The sequence below is a fragment of the Puntigrus tetrazona genome, unplaced genomic scaffold (assembly GCF_018831695.1).
Source record: "Puntigrus tetrazona isolate hp1 unplaced genomic scaffold, ASM1883169v1 S000001111, whole genome shotgun sequence".
Lineage (NCBI taxonomy): Eukaryota > Metazoa > Chordata > Actinopteri > Cypriniformes > Cyprinidae > Puntigrus > Puntigrus tetrazona.
The window spans coordinates 2,360,754-2,378,596 of NW_025048699.1; the positions used below are offsets into that span (position 1 = coordinate 2,360,754).

The 17,843-nt window shown below is 36.9% G+C and overlaps 1 protein-coding gene across 1 annotated transcript; it reads right to left on the minus strand.

The window, feature by feature from the left end:
• Positions 1-208: 208 nt before the first annotated feature.
• On the minus strand, positions 209-17,328 carry LOC122341107 (olfactomedin-like protein 2A). The gene is made up of 8 exons (XM_043234442.1): positions 17,181-17,328; positions 11,862-12,122; positions 9,957-10,064; positions 8,957-9,145; positions 8,120-8,375; positions 4,016-4,297; positions 3,653-3,838; positions 209-2,498 (listed from the first exon to the last, which is right to left on the minus strand). Exons 1-8 carry the CDS (start codon positions 17,247-17,249, stop codon positions 1,885-1,887), a joined length of 1,965 nt encoding a protein of 654 aa, XP_043090377.1. The 5' UTR covers positions 17,250-17,328; the 3' UTR covers positions 209-1,884.
• Positions 17,329-17,843: the final 515 nt, after the last annotated feature.

A 17,843-nucleotide genomic window follows, 5' to 3' on the forward strand; every position in this document is an offset into this window, starting at 1 on the left:
ATATTGCAAAGTCAACACACAGATTAATCATTCACAATAAGACCAATAACATGCATTCAAATAAAAAATGGGGTCAATTCAGATTTCACGGCCTTCAAGGCTTTCTTTAACAAAACCCACACGATCCCACAAACCAGAAGCTGCTCCCACTTCCATCCCAGCAGTCTTTTTAATCTGTTTAGAAATATATTTCACAATACCAACAAAATCCAATTCAACTTTATTAAAATCAGACATGCTTCATTGACAGAGTTAAAGAAATCTCTTCCTCTTGGGAAGATTGGGTTTCTAAAAACTCAAGACAAAATTAAAAAATATTCTGCTATTTACAGAGGGCACGAGGACGACAAACTGCTTTAAAGCAACATTTTAAACACCGCTGAACTGTTTATACGTGACACATGTATCCTTACCAATGCGTCACACAGGCTTACCTCGCATATAAACAGTCTATTGGTAACCCTGTACAGTCATTAAAGAGACTCCCAAACATAATCATACGCTCTCATTAGCACACAAAGCATTCTTTCTTCATTATGATGTTATGCTTTACCAGTCCGCTGAGGCTATATGGGCCAAAACACTGGAAGACAATTTTCTGGCACATTCTTGATGTGAAAACATATAACAGTTTTCCTTCAGAATGCTTGTTATGTTTATAAAATATCATTACAGGTACGTGAAACATGAGGTTACGTTATGTTGGTGTGGTTGGCATGACAAGCTTTTATTTGTGTTAAAGAAGAGCAAGTCACGAAACCTTTTACTTAATGATTTACACATGTCTTAACCAGGAGAGATGCGCAAGACGTTTGTAATCAGGAGGATTTATGCCATGCCGCTGCTGGAAATCCTGTTCTTAATACGTTTTTTGTCTAATTCACCTGTTAAAATATATATCCTTTAAGCAACACCAATTCATTTGAGAAGCAAAAAACATGTATTTTAAATATTTGAGATTTTTGACTTGTTTTAAAGTTTTTTTTTTCACTTAAAACTGTTAAAAATGTAAGAGTTGCAAACAAAATACACTTGTATTTAAGTTCAATCCCATTAAAAATATGCAGTAAAGATTTTTAGATATTCTTACTACATAAAAACAATAAGTAAAACATTACATTGTATTATTTAATTGTATTTATTATAAATTTTATTTCAAATTTAAATGTAATTATTATTTTATATAAAAAAAAATGTGTTTGATGTTGCTTTATTTTCAGCATGCCTGGTTAGGAAAGTGTAAATTGCGTACACATTTAAAAGTAGTTTTTTAAAAAAATAGAGATTAAAATTAAATGCAAGATGCAATTCACCCTTTGCATGAGTTTGATTGACAGGTGATGTGTCCAATCATAACGCAGAATCTCCCATTTTTGTCCGACAACAGCATCTGGTCTTTGCAAATGGTCAATTGTGAACAATCTACAACCTTTAACTGGACGTAAGAACAATGTGCAAGTACAAAAAAACTATCCTGTTCTGTTTTAAGTAGCAAAACAAAGGTTATACAAATTGTCCAATAATCATGCTTAAAAATGCCGGCGACGTGTGCAGAAAGAATTGGTTAACTTTAACCAATTAAAATCGTTTGCTAATTCGAAATGGTCAAAGTTTATGTGGGTCAACCTGCGCACAACAAGTAACTCCGCAGTTACTGGGAATGTTGACGTAAATCGTATAAAAGGGCCTTTAGATTTCATACAACGGGATTTGAATTTGAGAGCAGCGGTTATGTAATCCCTTTGTATTCATATAATCTCTAAGAAACGTCTGCTAAAGTTCATTAGGAGACGATAGACCGTTTCAAGAGAGCATTTGTCAGTGGAACCAATGAGGCAGTTACAATCAGGAAGTGGCTTTTGCTTTGAGTAAATAAGTCTGATTTCATTTCTTTTCTTGCTCTACAAAGTTGATGCTGTAGGTGAGCTGGTGTCCATTGTCCCAGGCGTACAGAACCTTCTCTTTCGGGTTGTAATCGACTTGTGTGGTGAACCCGTATTCGTTGATGAACGGTAAACGCGGGGACGCCTCGGCGCCCGTGAGCGTGTCGTATGCGTACGAAACCTCCCCTTCCCGCCGATTGTAAATGTCCACCGCGTACAGGACGCCGCATATTATGAAGCAGTTCCCGAAGGAGTTTCTCCGCAGTCTCGTCCTCCACGTGGTCTCCTTTTTGACAGACAGGTCACTGGGATCTAGTTTACTGACTACAATGACCTCGGCCTGCCCGTAGTCGTCATCAACGGACGGGTAAATGACCCAAAGTCCATTCTCGTCCACGGCGAAGTCGATATCAGAGTGACCTTTCCACTTCCAAGGTGTGGTGTCTTCGTAGACGACGTCGTGGAGCTGAGCCCAGGCGGCTACAAAACGTTGCTTGAGGTCATATTTGATGATGTTCTTTGTGAAGGCACGGTTATAGTAAAACCCTCCTCTGTACACAACATGACCCGTTCCGATCCAGTTATAAGGCAGCTTGTACAGGTTACTCCAACGGCCTGCCAGGAAAAGAGAGAGAAGCGGATAAAACAACAAACTATAAAGCACAACCCGTGCATAAGTCATGTTGAAACCAAGCAGTTTTCTATTGGATACAGGTCATTTCAGTCGTTGTGAAATCTGCACGGGAAAATATTTCAGCCTCAAGCGTATCTCCCAGTTTGCATATTGAAACAACTGGATTTTGCGCGCCAAAATGAGCAAAACAACAGTAAATGTATCCTTGGCCTAGCATTAACCCGCAAATCAGAGGAATTTTAAATGTAAAAAACAGATTCTAAATGCTACATAACTAAAAAAAAAGGAAATCAAGCATTAGAAAACAAGCAATTCTTAGTTTTGATGTACTGTTTACATTTCTTATATATTTTATTTATCACATATGAATTTCTTATGTGTGTTTCTATGTATCTATCTATCTAGATAGATAGATAGATAGATAGATAGATAGATAGATAGATAGATAGATAGAAATATAAAATATACAAATAAGCATTTTTTTTCCATTATGGTTATCTTGCCTATCTCCAAGCAAGCCAAAACTGCCACTGTTGCCCCTTAAAAAATTCAGTTTATGACTCCCCTAGCTCTGTCTTAACAGGAAATATTTTTAGAAATATATTAATACCAGTCTAAACAGGCACACACACACACTCACACTAAAATTTACTATAACATCTTCCAAACTCTTTCTCTTGTTTCAGTGCCAGACTCTCTCTCTCTCTCTCTCTGTCTCACTCACACACACACACACACACACACACACACACACACACACACACACACACACACACACATTGACTGAGCAGCACACACACACACACACACACACACACACACATTGACTGAGCAGCACACACACACACACATTGACTGAGCAGCACACTCCCAGACACAAAAAGAAATTGGCATGTTCTCAAGCACAGACATTGACACCATTCACACTTACAGTTTTTCAGAAATCCGAACCTTATCCGAAGAAAATCCCTATCATCTTTTCCTAAAAACAATACGAATCTTTTCATTCGAAACACGCAGCGTCCTCTGTGAATTGTGTCACACAAAAGATATTGTGCCTCAAATGTCTATCGTAATGTCTCTAGACAGCTGCAATCAATAAATAACAGCGTTAAGTATGAATTATCCTACACACCCTGTTTAAAGTTGTCCAAGTTCCGGAACTCCACAAGGTTGTTGCCGTAGTAATAGTTGGTGACGTAGATTTTGGAGTCCTTGGCGGCGGGATCCTTCATCCATGCGCCCTCATTCCTGCCGTAACTGTGCTGTTTGACCGGCAGATCAACAGACGCCAGCGTCCCTTCACAGCTCTGCTCTTTAACTGCCAAAAAACATCAATGACACATCGATTGGAATTTCACTTAGCTAATTTGTATTAAAAGTTTCGTTTTAATTACATTTACAGCCCTGTTTCATTGCAGTTTGCATTTGTTTTAAAGCTATTTTTTTGTCTTGGTTTTAGTTTAGGATCATTTTTGGTTGTTGAAATCCACTGTACCTGCGATGTATGAGTTGTTGCTGGTGTTGTCCAGCACTAGTGCAATGGTTGGAGCTGGTCGCTCCTCTCTGTATATTTTTCTGCTAGTGGTTGTCGTCCTCTGGGTTGTTGTTGTTGTTGTTGTTGTTGTTGTGGGAGGTGTTGTTGTTGTTGTTGTTGTTGTTGTTGTTGTCATGGGTACAGTTGCCGGGGTTATCTCTGTTGCTAAGGTGCCGGGAAGTATGGTACTTTCCTCTTCCTCTACCTCTACCTCAAGCAAAGTGTCCGTTTCATCGGGTCTCTCTTCACATGAAACAAAAAACAAGAAAGAGAGATTAAAATCGGCTAACATTTCATACACTGAAAACAGAAAGTGAGCAGCACTTTCAACATTGATAATACTAAGAAATGTTTTTAGAGCGGCAAATCAGCATATTAGAATGATTTCCGAAGAAAGGATGCTGAAAATTCAGCTTCGCATCACATAAAATAAATTACATTTTAAAATATACCCAAATAGAAAACAGTTATTTTAAATTGTAAAAATATTTAAAAACAGTATAGTTTTTTTACTGTATTTTTGATCAAATAAATGCAGCCTCGGTGAGCATAAAAGGCTTCTTACAAAAAAAACGTAATTATTCCAAACGTTTGATCAGTATTGCATATGACTCGACAAATTCTGAAATAGACAAGAGCCAAGCTCAGAGCTATTTATTTCCTACACCTGCTCTGTGTGGGTACATGAAGTCTCTGGAAACTTTGTAATGCCAGTAAAACTTGTTGACATGTCAAGTTTGATTTTAAATCCACTTCTACACCAATTACTCAACACTTCCAGGACAAGACTTGCATCTACAAAGTACGTAAGTATTTTGCCAAACTGCACAACAATATAAAAACACTTGGTTTCTCATGTTTAGCATAAAACACGCTCGATCTCACTAGGGTTTGTCATGTTTACTGTGCTAGTGCACCTGCTGGGGTGGCACAGGATTGTGGGAAAGCTATATTTACGAGAGACTGGATTCGATTTACTGTACATTAGATCACAGGGTGGGACGACGAAAATAAATCGCATTTAATAGTAAAAGTAATTTATGTTTATTAGAACATATTTACTTGACTTGCGCTCGGACCGCTGGCTTTTGTATTGGCTTTGCATTCCTGTCAGGACAGATCATACTGAATCTCCATCACAGCTCTGTTATACATTATCTTAAACCCGTCAATGAAGTCCAGCCCAATAGCCAAGACACACTAACAACGTTAAATAGACCTTAGTCTGAGGAGATGTCATATTCAATTTGACGTGAACAAAGACAAGGCTTCTGCGGTAAAGATTGTTTTAACTGACGAAGCACAACAAAAATTCAAATTTTAGCTGACAATAAACATTCAGTGAATACAAAGCATAGGTTATGAAAATTAAAAGTGACCTAAGATCTAAATACAGATTAAGATCCATTTAGCAAATTTTATGCATTCTCTGGGAATCAAAACCATGATATTGGCATTGCAGCAAACATACTCTAATGTTTCAAAAAAAAGTGCCAAGGAACATTAAATATTAAAATAAAAGATGATTAAAAAAAGAAAGAGTGTTACTTGCGCACTTGTTGATGTTTGTCAAATAAGTCTGATTTAAAAAAAGGGCTAACGCTGTGTTACAGTACATTCGGTTTGGAAAGGCAAGATTTACAGCTTGGAAATATGCTATCAGTTAAACCCACGTTGGTTTTTAAATTGCTTAAGACACCGATTTAAATAACTGTTTAGTTTAGGGTTTTTTCATTTAAGGAATGTGCATGCAAAGCTTCAACACAAAAGTGTTTTGGAAAGGATTTACAAATTTGTTAACATCAGTTTACACTAAGTTGTAGTTATCATGTGCACCCTAGTGCAAATAGTCACTGTAGTAGTGATATAAAAAATAAATAAACATAAAAGTTTGTTAGTGTTATTGAGCATTGTGTCTATTTTAAACCGAAAAAAATCTCAATTTCACGTATTGTTTTATTGTTTTAGTCTTTTTTCCATTTCCCTTTTTCTTGTTGGATTGCATTAAAAACAATACGGGCCTGTTTGGCCCAAAACAGAAAAGCTGTGCTCTGATTTTCAACACTATTAAAATAAAATGCATTGTCACATGTAAAAAAAAAATAATAATAACATGACATGTGACCCTCTTTCGATAATCATACATAAGCAAATCTTTACAGGATTTTAACTACTGTTCTTTTTTTCCATTTTATTTCCATTTATATATGTTTTTATATTGTTAAATATCCGACATCCATGGTGTGCGTTATAAAACCTACAAATTTGAAGAATGGCACATCTGAAATGTTTAAAACTCAACTTTATTTTGTCTGCAAACCTGAACTGCAACGAGAGACGTTTCCAAAGTGCTAGAGTACAAACCAATCTCAGGGCCGTTCGTTTACAGTAATTTATGTTTTAATCAAATTCCTTGTGATTGTATCTAACATGTTCCGAAACAGTCACGACCCAGTTTGGGTAGCAGCGATTAGGTTACGCTTATGGATAGCACAAGATTAGTTCAGACCGCATTACATGTCACTATAGACGTCATTGATTGGGCGGCTTTTAGAACCATTCTTGTATCATTGTATAATCTGTGCTGCCCCAATCACAAATGGCGGTAACCATGGAGTCAGTCAGGCGAGAGGAACCAATCTAGGACTTAAACAGGAAGTGAGGCCGCCTTCCCAAAATGAATAGAAACACTGTTGAATTGGAGACATTTGGCTGGTTTTTGTAGAAACCCTGCAGTCGATATGAATGTCATGCACACATCAGAAACTGAAGCTAATTCATTAGTGCATGTTGGCTGTCATTTCAGACTCTAAAGTCACTCTCTGGCTGGCGTCCTACACTAGTATCCTGCTAATGCGTGTGCTGGATCATCAAGTCCCAAGATCCTGAGATCCAGTTTCACTGTGAGATGCTCATTATGTGGGACTTCAGTGTGTGTACTCAGCTGTAGTATAGGGCCAAAAATGTCCCAAAAGAGACAGAAATCCAACAAAACCTCCCTCTGAGGACATTCGAGGACTTCCTCAATTAGGAACCCGAATCAAAATAACTTGATTTGAAACAGTAGATGCAGTTGTTTTGGTAATCAGGTTAGTAATTAAAGGATTGTAAGTTGTAAAAAAGAAAAAATGTAATTTCAAGGTTAGAATTAGCACTGGTAATATTAATAATATTAATAATTTCTTTTTACCAGCAGACATCAAGGGTATTGCATAGCAAAGTCTATAGGTGTGTGTAACTTTTCTAAATGCTCATCTGGCATTTACATGTGGAAAAAGTGTCCCTGTGTTATTGTGGGTGTTATAAGACTATAGAACTTATTCCATCATAGAATGAAAATATTTTGAATACATTTTGAATTCATATTGCAAATGTTGTCATAAAATCTTGCAATACATATGTATATAATTATATATAATTATATATATATAATTGTCTTTTTATCTCATAATTCATACTTCTCAGAATTGCAGGTTTTGTCTTATACTACATTATAGTTTATATAAAATAATATGAATTTTGAGATATAAACTAAGACTTGCAAGACTTGAATCTGTAAGATTCAAATTTATTCCGGGTTTATTGTATACTCACATTTGATTACAAATAGACAGGTTTGTGCAGGCTGTGGACGAGTCCCCATATTAATAATTATATGCCAGAACAGAAAACTGTTTCGCGTTTTCAGCAGATGAAGTGGTTTACTGTCTGTTAGTTTATTGTGTATTAGTTTATTGGCTGTGTGGATATGAATGTGTGCACATGTGTTTTGGGTTATGAGAGTGTGTCTGTGCTAATATCGAATTAAGTGTGTGTCTGGACTGGCGCGGATACAAGCAGCTGCGCTTCTATGGGGAACACAAAGGAAACAAGTTTGTCTTTAAAAGAATTTGTGTTTCTGGGCGTGTGACATATCTAAACTTTTGTGGGCAAAACTGGTGAACATCTGTCCCCCCACTCTGACTAAATCTGATAGTACCTGTATTATGTATTTAATCGACGCCAAACCCTTTGGGGTTCAGTTTGTGCGTGTGTATGTATAAATAAGACTTAGTTGTTTCTTACCTTTCTGGTTGCCTGTCTCTTCAGTTTTGGTGGCTTTGTAGTATGTGATTCCCCGGATGAGTCCTGGCTGGTTCTGTGATGGTTTGGTTTTACCGGGCAGTTCTGTTTGCTCTGGTTTACCGGGTTTGTTTGGTTTTGTGGTCTCTTTCTTTGGCTTGGCGGGCTTTTCTTTCGCTGGCTTTGGTGGAGGTTTCCCTTTTTCTGGTTTCTTTGCTGGAAACTTTGAAACATCTTTGATATTTGTCCCCAGTGTGTCCTACAAACATAACACATGTCTAGCTCAACAGATGTTAGAGATCCCATCATAAAAACTCCACATACGCTTACATATAAGGAGTAATCATATAAGGACTGTCCATTTTCACTACAAAATATGGCCAAACATCAGCTTCAGTGGCATAGATGTTAATTTGTGTATTTTTTTTTGACATAATCAATATTTGACAAACTTTATCTCTCTTTCCTATCTTATATAACATCAAAATAAATCTCAAAATAAATGTTGGATGAACATTTTATAATAATTTGCTCTCAATACATTATTATTGCATGCTGTACTGCAAATATTATTCTATCCTGCTATTTTAACATAGCTATTTGCACTTAATGTTGAAAGCATATTACTAAAAATACTGCCATTTTCACTTAGCGAAAATAGAATACATTGCTATTTGCATTCAGTGTAAATATCATCTAATTATTGTTAGTGTCATATTACAAATGCACACAGTATGCACATTTTCTATATACTACCAGAGCACATTCTGCAATGAGCTCGACTCTTTTAACAATCTATTTAAATGGCTAAAGTCAGAGATGAAAGGTCAAGACCTTTACCTGAGCTTTGCTTTTAGGGCCTGAGGGGGTGGAGTCTTTCTGCAGCAGCTGAAGGCCCAGATTGGACAGCTCTTTCTTTATGCTCATCATGATGTCAGAATGGTTCTCATACTGCCGTAGCTGATTGGTCAGAGTCGCCACGCTGTCTCTCACAAAGTCATTCTCCCGAGAGAGGTTCATCTTTATCATCTGGATGAGATACACAGCTTTTAATCTCACAACTGCTCTAAATGTATGAATTTGTATGAATAAATGCATCTGCATAGAACTAAAGTGTTCATCTTTCAATTCAACATTTTACTCAAATTGTTATGCTGATAATACAATGCAATACCATTCAAACTGTTATTTATTTGTAAAAACTGTAATATTGTGAAAAAATAATTCATTATTATAAGTGTATAAAACTGTTGCGCTGCATAATATTTTTAAGGAAAATGTGATACAAATGATGATCGTGTGATACTATTTCTTTCTGGGTTCTAAAACAATCTTGTTTGGGTAGAACAGCATTTTGTGACATTATAAATGTCTTTACTTTGACTTTTGGTCTATTTATTGCATTTCATAAACAAAATAATCGTACTAATCCCAGAAATTCAAAACAGAGGCAATTTTTGAGTAGTGGTCTTAGACTATATAACTAAGGTATTTGATAATGACCCACATTGTACATGCAGTAAATCTTTCGTGGTGCAGATTTCCAGACCAGCTTTACCCGATAATGAGCAAAATTTAATTGGAAATAAAAACAGAGTGCATAAGTGTGACTATTACATGACTGTGGTTTTGTCCTTTGGACACTTCCTCTCTGTGTCCTGCTCTTTCTTACAAGCACATTATTTTCCCATCCCTCAAGCCAAAGTGAAGCAGTATAACGGATAATAACTTTAGCCAGAGCATTGTGGGTAGCTACAGAATGTCCTGAGTCCAGTTAAATCCAGCCATTAATGTTCACATGTGTATGTTCACACGCACTCAGTAGTACAATCACACTCACCTCCTCAAGGTTATTCATTTGAGACACCACCTTATTGATGTATGAGTGAACTTTGAGAAGGTCCATACTGAAGAGAGTTCCTTCCAGAAGATCTACCATGGACTGCAGCTGCACACCAAGAAACAGACTTTTTAAACATAAGTGAAATTTTTCTTTGAAGGTTAACAAAGCAGATTGGGTTTAATGAATTTGTAATTATGAACAGTTCTTTTTTTTGCAGTTTTTTGCAGTTTGTCATGTCAAAGATCAACAATAGTTATTAATGTTTCTACTTTAGTCAACCAGCTTCACCAGAAAAAACTGCCACTGGCTTCTTTATTGACGTTTCCATGAAGAACCTTTAACATCCGAGGAAACGTTTCATTCTAAATAAGATCAAATAAATGTCTGAGGGTCTTTATAGAACCAAAAATGGTTCTTCTGTATAATCACTGCATGCAAAACCCCCTTTTTAAAACTTTCCAAGCTCCCACTTCCTAATGAGTTATCCCTTAAAATAGGTATTTCAGAATGTTCAAAATGGTTTACAAATATTTCTTCTCGTTTAAATATATGAACATGAAGTAAACATTCCATTTTATCATTTTGCAAGTATAAGGGAATGTTGCTTTTGAATGTTCTCTCAGCGTTCTAAAAATAGAAGTTAAATTTAAAAACCATTAGTCAATCAGAGTTTCAGAAAAAAGTTCAATTAATGATTTCTAAATAACGTTTTGTTAATGTTTTTAGAACATCAACAAACATAACTTTTAACAAACACTCTATCATCATTACTGGAAGAACATTGGTTTATGACTTTGAGAGAACCTTGGCAGAACTTTAGCCAAAGTTCTGAGAACTGTTAACTGGGTTTGTTTTTAAGAGTGTAAACCAGAAAAAAAACAACTAGTTTGGATTTAAACTGGTTTTTCAACAGAAAAAAGATAAACAGGAGACATATTTCCTCACATGCTTATTGTTGACGCGTGCTGCAAAGAGTTCAGTCGTGTAACAGCTTGACTGTCACGGTTATTTACGGCTTCATGTGACATCAACAGATATGAAGAAACTGCAGCGAGTTCGAAACAGAGCCACATGTTTGGAGCTAAACAGCACAAGATCAGCAAATGTTTGAGGTGGAAATATTCAAGCCATTGTGCTTAAACACTGCCTAAAGGTTGCTGAATGAATTTGAGGCCTTTAGCAGAAGCAAATCTGGCGGGATTGTCATGTGGCTCGTTCTCTCTGTGTGTGTGTGTGTGTGTGTGTGTGTGTGTGTTTTATGTGGAGATATGGACTGGAACACTCAGACAGAGAAAAAAGAGGGAAAGACTGAACCAGACAGGAATGGTGCAGAGGAAAGAGGACAGGTGCTATAAAAACACACTTGCGAACACGTGCGCTGCATGCATGAATTCTGCCGTCCAACATTCTCTAGTGAATAAGCGTCCTCAAAAAAAAGAGCACTTCCTTTCCTACTACTTTTCAAGTTATGTCACAGTTGTGGACCAGTAGCATTCAGTAATGTCCAAACACAATACCCAGGTATTAAAAATATATTCTAAGAATGTTTTAATAATGTTAGCTGAGTGCTTTCAAAGTGCGTTTTTGCTAAAGTTCATGGTGACCGGGGGAGGGATCGTCTTCGGTTCACTTATTTTTGTTGTGGCCGCGACATATTAAGTCGTGGGAAAGTGGTAATATAACATGGCCACGAGATACTAATTTGTGAGAACATCGTATTAACTCGCGGCTTTAATATGTCTCGACTTAAAATATCGTGTTCACGAGACCATCTAGGGAACGGCATCCTTATATTTTGGTTCATTTTTATTTTCGTCTTATTGTTTAGTAAAATTTTGTCTGCAGTTTTTTAGAGAACATATAGTTCTCTAGGGTTGCATTTTGAAATTGAACATGGCTTACCTTGAGCAGTTCTGGCGCCTGTTTCTTGAGTTTCTCCATCTTCCATTCGTTCTCGCAGGGGTTGAGAGAAGAGGGCGGAGCCGTGCAGGAGCATTTACAGTCAGCTCCGGAACTCACCGTCTCCACCGTGTAAAAATCCTCCACACGCACACTTCCTGTCCGCAAGCGTGCGCATGCGTCCCGGGTCAAAGGCCGCATGATGCACTTACAGCGGCAGTCGGATCCCTCTGATGTCATGCGGACTTGTTCCTCCCCGAAGATCTGAAAGGGAAATGGATAGAAAATGAAGAAAATTACAGCATGATCAACTTCAGTGTCACTTCCGTCAAAACTTTATACACTTTAGTTCTCTGTAGTAACATCAAAACGTCCTCATTCTAATGCGGGTCAGTCTTAAGTTAACCTGAGACTTAAGTTTATTGATCACTGCTGCCTTCCTGACATTAGATATGAAAGTTTGAGGTCAAGAGGTCATCAGTGCCACACAACAGAATTCAGCCACATGTGCCACAGTGACCTACGACCTCTCCTCCTTCTTAGATCCACATCTCCGTCATTACTCAATTACTAAAATGTCATTAGTGTCAAGTCATACGGTAAATTTAACCATTTAAAACCCAAATCCTAAAACATTTCTCATCCTTTCAGCTTCAACAGAACAGCCTAAAACCTGCTAGTCTGTGTTAACAAGAGTAAATCAATCACACGAGCTGTAGAATACACCATCTTTAGGCTTACAGAGTTACCGTTCATCTGTCTTCTAGGCCATTATTGTCAAAAGACTAAGTGGAAAACAAGCAGATGGTTTCAACAGAGTGACCTTTGACCTCTGAGAACAGATAGCCGGATCATACACAGTTTGTCCTAATTCAGATCGGTGCAAGTTTAAAAGCACTTAGTCAAATTCTTGTCGGTATGTATGTGTGTGTGTGTGTGTAAGAAGGTTTTAACATCTTGGATTACTTAAATCCATTTCAGCAATTCTGAGACCTTCTCAAAAAAACAAATAGACGCATAGATTGCATAGATCATCACACCCTGCCAGCTTCGGTAATTTAAAGCGTGAGAAAGATCTTATTGCTCGATCTGCACGTCTGATAATGTGTTTATGAAGGGCATGTGGGTTATTTATGAGCTAACTCGCTGTTCGAACATGTTTTTTATTCTATTGCCCCACACTATGCGTGTTTGGATCGTTCCGAGGATTCGGTTTATTGACATACACACCGATTTATTTAGAATATAATCAGCCAATGTCATGTCACCATGGATGTACCATCACCCTTTCCCAGCTATTTTCTGGCATGTTTAGGATAGCAACCGAAGTCCAAACAAACTGAGGGCAAGTGTCAGCTGTGTTGTGCTAAAATAAGCGAATCCACTCTGGTTTCCTCAGCAGGGATGCATTTCTTCCACTGAGATGCTGGCAGCGTGACAAATCCCTGAGAATTATTTGCTATGTTGAGATAGAACTACTGGATCTTGTAGTGTTATTGTTATTTACACTATATAACCATTCCAACACCACAATAAAAATATGCACTGTATTATATTTATCTTATGAACTCTTAAAATTGGTTTGCTAATTTGTTCTGTTTGAATTTGTTTTAAAATTAATTTATTTTTATAATGCAAAGCTGGTTTTTCAGCGTCAATACTTCATTCTTCAGTGTCACGTTATCCTTCAGAAATCATTATAATTTGCTGACTTGAAAAAAAAAAAAATGCTAATTTGTTTTTTGTCGCTAAGTGCTGCTTTTGAAGCGGTTTGAAGTAATGGTTAACGTTATGGCATTACAGGCATGAGGACATGAAAATAACACCAAATGAACAAATCACCACAGATTAGCATCACATTAGGGGTTTGGAAAAGTGAATCATTGAGCGTAATGTTTGGGAATCATTGAGTATTAAAGATGAGACAATGAGTGCTTTTTGACTTTGCATGCATGCCAATCTGTTGTTGGGGGCTCCCAAAACCAAAATATGAACTTTAATACCACTTTAAAAAATCTTACTAACCTCAAACTATTTATTCTGTCCAAGCTGAATTAATAGCTCTATCTCTCTTCTATTGTCCCATATCAGCAGTGACAGTGACCACAGAGACTAACCCCATCACAGGTGCAGAATGATGATCAATACTGATCAACGGAGCTATATAAATGCACAAGCTCTGATTCACGCAGCAGCTGACATAACAGCTGTGAGAACTCTGAAATGTAAACTTTCTGAGGAGAGGACAGATAAAAACGGAAGGTCAAATCCTCTGTAATCCCATGCGAAGAACCGGACTCATCCGATCATTAGTAATTTGGCTATATACAATCTTTGATGTGCTGCCAGGAATGAAGAAAAAAAAAAAACGGCAGCATGTCAATGATACTCTCAAGACCTCCACCATCCGTCACTTGTTCATGCATTCTTTCTCTTCTCGTTCGCCCTCCTCCTCTATCACCCCTGGAGACTTCTTAAATCGGACTGACCCACTTTTAAGTTCAATTTGTTAAAGAAATAGCTCATCCAAAACTTAAAATGTCCATCTAAGATATATCGGTTTCTTCAATGAAACTGATTTAGAGCGATTTTGCAGTGAATGGGTGCCGTCAGAATGAGAGTCCAAACTGCTCCAAACATCAAAATAAGCCACAAGTAATCCACACCAGTCCATGAATTTATGACTAAAGTGGCACGTTTCTGAGAAACAAATCCACCAAAGAGTCTTTTAACTACAAACTGTTACTTCCCACAAAAAATATTAGTCCTTTATCCATAATATTGCTTTCTCCAGTCAAAAAAAGAGTCTCAGAGAGAAATCCGTTCAAATCAGTACTGTTTATTTTGTATTTGTCTTTATTAATCTTTATTTGTCTTAATTTACTTCCAAAGACTGTACCTAAAGGAGGCACATACCAACAAAAACACTGAAATATATAGTACACACATCCTTCGCCAAAAATATACATTTATACTTACACCCACATATTTTCCCAAGGTGACAAACAGCACTAATAATACATTCGTTTCTTCCAAACAGAGCATTTCTCTTTATAAAATATAAACTGGTGTGGTATGGGTTATTTTCTGGATTACTGTCATGTTTTTATCAGCTGTTTGGACTCTCATTCTGACGGCACCCATTCACCGCGGAGGATCCATTGGTGATGCTAAACTCATACACATCTTGGCATGCATTTAAGTTCAATCTCCAGCAAAAAAAAGTGATAAAATGTTATGAGCCATATATCACAGACCAGTCAGCAACTACCTACAACATCGACTCACAACATCCTAGTAACCATATAACAATGGCTTAGCAACGTCCTATATAATGGCTTTGCATGTGAAAAGACCAAAAAAATTCCCTCTCTGTCTTAAAGTAAAACACTCACATTTTTCAACAGACCATCGTTCTCTAGAAGATTATTTTCTCATGCTCACCACAGGTAACATTTTAGCGGAATGAATGAAACGAAAAAAGAAATCCGACAAGAGTAAGGATTGGGGCCCTGTCGCTCTCTCCAGTGAGCCGTGACCTGTGATAAGCGCGGCTCCTGATGCATCGTGACGTCTCAGTGTCGTTTTCTCATGTGCAGTTTTATTCTTGGGAAACCAACCGTTTTAGCCGAAGTGACTTTCGCCGCTCACACATCAGCCTTTCATCTGTCCGCCACAGCTGGAGGGCTTAAAGAAAAGCTTCCAGTGAAGTGGTAAACACTTCTTGTTAGGCGCGCCGTGAACAACCGGCGTGAAAGGGTTTGAGGATGTCACCCATAATACATTTGGAGCGGAGATCTTAACGGAAGGACATCGGAAACAATCGCGATGGATTAGAACGTAGCTTGCTGGAATTTATTTCTTTTTTCTTTGCTTTTTTTAGACGTCTCAGTCTCAATACTGTACATTTCTATTCAAGATTTAGGAGGCAAAGGTCTGCTCCTGAAGTTCTTCTTTCCTGGGTTCAGTTCCAGCTCTAATCAAACACACCTGTGAGTCGAGGTCTTATGGTTTACCTGAAAACGACAGGCGCCCTTAGCGGGGAAAAAATTGAACGTTTGAGCTAGATTGCAATGAGATGAAATGAAGAACAAATAGAGATCTTTCTCCTGAGGAAAAAAAGAGAATGTTTTCTCCTCTAGAGTTGGAGAAAGGTGCACTCAGATTTGTAAAAGAGATATTTGTAATCCAAGTCAGAGAACATAACATAGACCTTCATGTTTTTCAAAATATATACTATATACACTTTGTAACTGTGCTATAAAATAATAGGACAACTTCAGTAGAAACATGCCTGATGCTAAAAACAACTGAGCAAATATTGCATTTTTTGGTACTCCTGGAAACGTATTTGTTCCAATTCAAATGCATTATTAAAATCTCTCATTTTATACAGAACAGGTGAGTCATATAACCTATTGGTTTTGTAGAATTTATTTCATGCACAGATATTTAAAAGATTGATGCACTATGTAGGATGGAAACCTCTGGAAAACATTTATGGCCCGTTTTATATTTACGCACTTACATTTGTGTTCATCAAAATCTGTCAGTTTAGTTGGACTGCTGGAGGAACCGCTGACACCCTCGCAAAAATAAAAACCGATATCGTTATAGAGGCTGCTGAGAGAAGTGCCATTTTGTGTGATCTTTTAATTTCAGCATTCAGGGCTAATGAGGAAACCTCCGAGCAAGCGAATCTTCTTCATTGCAGGTGTATTAGATTATAGTTCGAGCAGCGCAGCGCAAGCCTCGGAAGCAGGACCGAGCACCTGTTATTTTGTACAGTATTCGGGTATTTCTCCGAGACCTCTGAACCCGTGCCAGCGGAGTGTGTGTGTGTGTGTGTGTGTGTGCCTGCAGAACAGTTTAATCCGGACACTTTCAGAGCGCCCACCCGCGCGAGCAATCATTTCAACCATAAAAACACCAAATCCCGCTTAGAGAAAAAGCCCAAATATATCCGCTTTTATTTTGAAAACAAGCAAACTAAACTTTTAAACTGGTATCATATCAGCGTGCATTAACAATTGAATTAAACTGGTATTTATAGAAAAAAATAATTTAACAGATATGTTTTTAGATTAACAATTGAATTAAACTGGTATTTATAGAAAATAAATATAACTTAACAGCTATGTTTTTATATGCAACTAAGTTTTTTTTTCAAAATCATATAATGGCTCATGCATAAAATGAAATAATGAAACGATTAGCGATGTTAAACTTCGTTGTTCGTTTGTTGTTGTTGTTGTTTTTTTTTGCATATCCCGAATATGCGCAAATAAATGCAAAACACATTCTTGAACTTGGTTTTCTTACCTTGCTCTGAGATGAGACATGACTGGACATCATAAGCAAACACGCCACGAGCTCCACTATCCTCCGCATCTCGCCGGTCTGTGAAGATCCTCTCTGTGAATGTGTGAGATGTGCCTTGATGCCACTGCAGACTACAGACCCGACATCATCATCATCATTATCATCACCCTCTCTCTCTCTCTCTCTCTCTCTCTCTCTCTCTCTTAACTAACGCCTCTCTCTATCTCTATCTCTATCTATATGCCATAACATATATATATATATCCATCTACTGGACATATATAAATCCCTACATAGTTATTACATGATATATATATATATATATATATATATATATATATATATATATATATATATATATATATATATATATATATATATATATATATATATATATATATATATATATATATATATATATATATATATATATATATATATATATATATATATATATATATATATATATATATATATATATATATATATATATATATATATATATATATATATATATATATTTTTTTTTTTTTTTTTTTTTTTATTATTGTTTTCATTGATACGCCTAAATCATTTTTACACATTAATTTTACAACTGTACATTTATCATTAGGGGCTGTTCTGGGAACCCAAGTTCGAGAAAGAAAAGCTTACTTAAGGTGC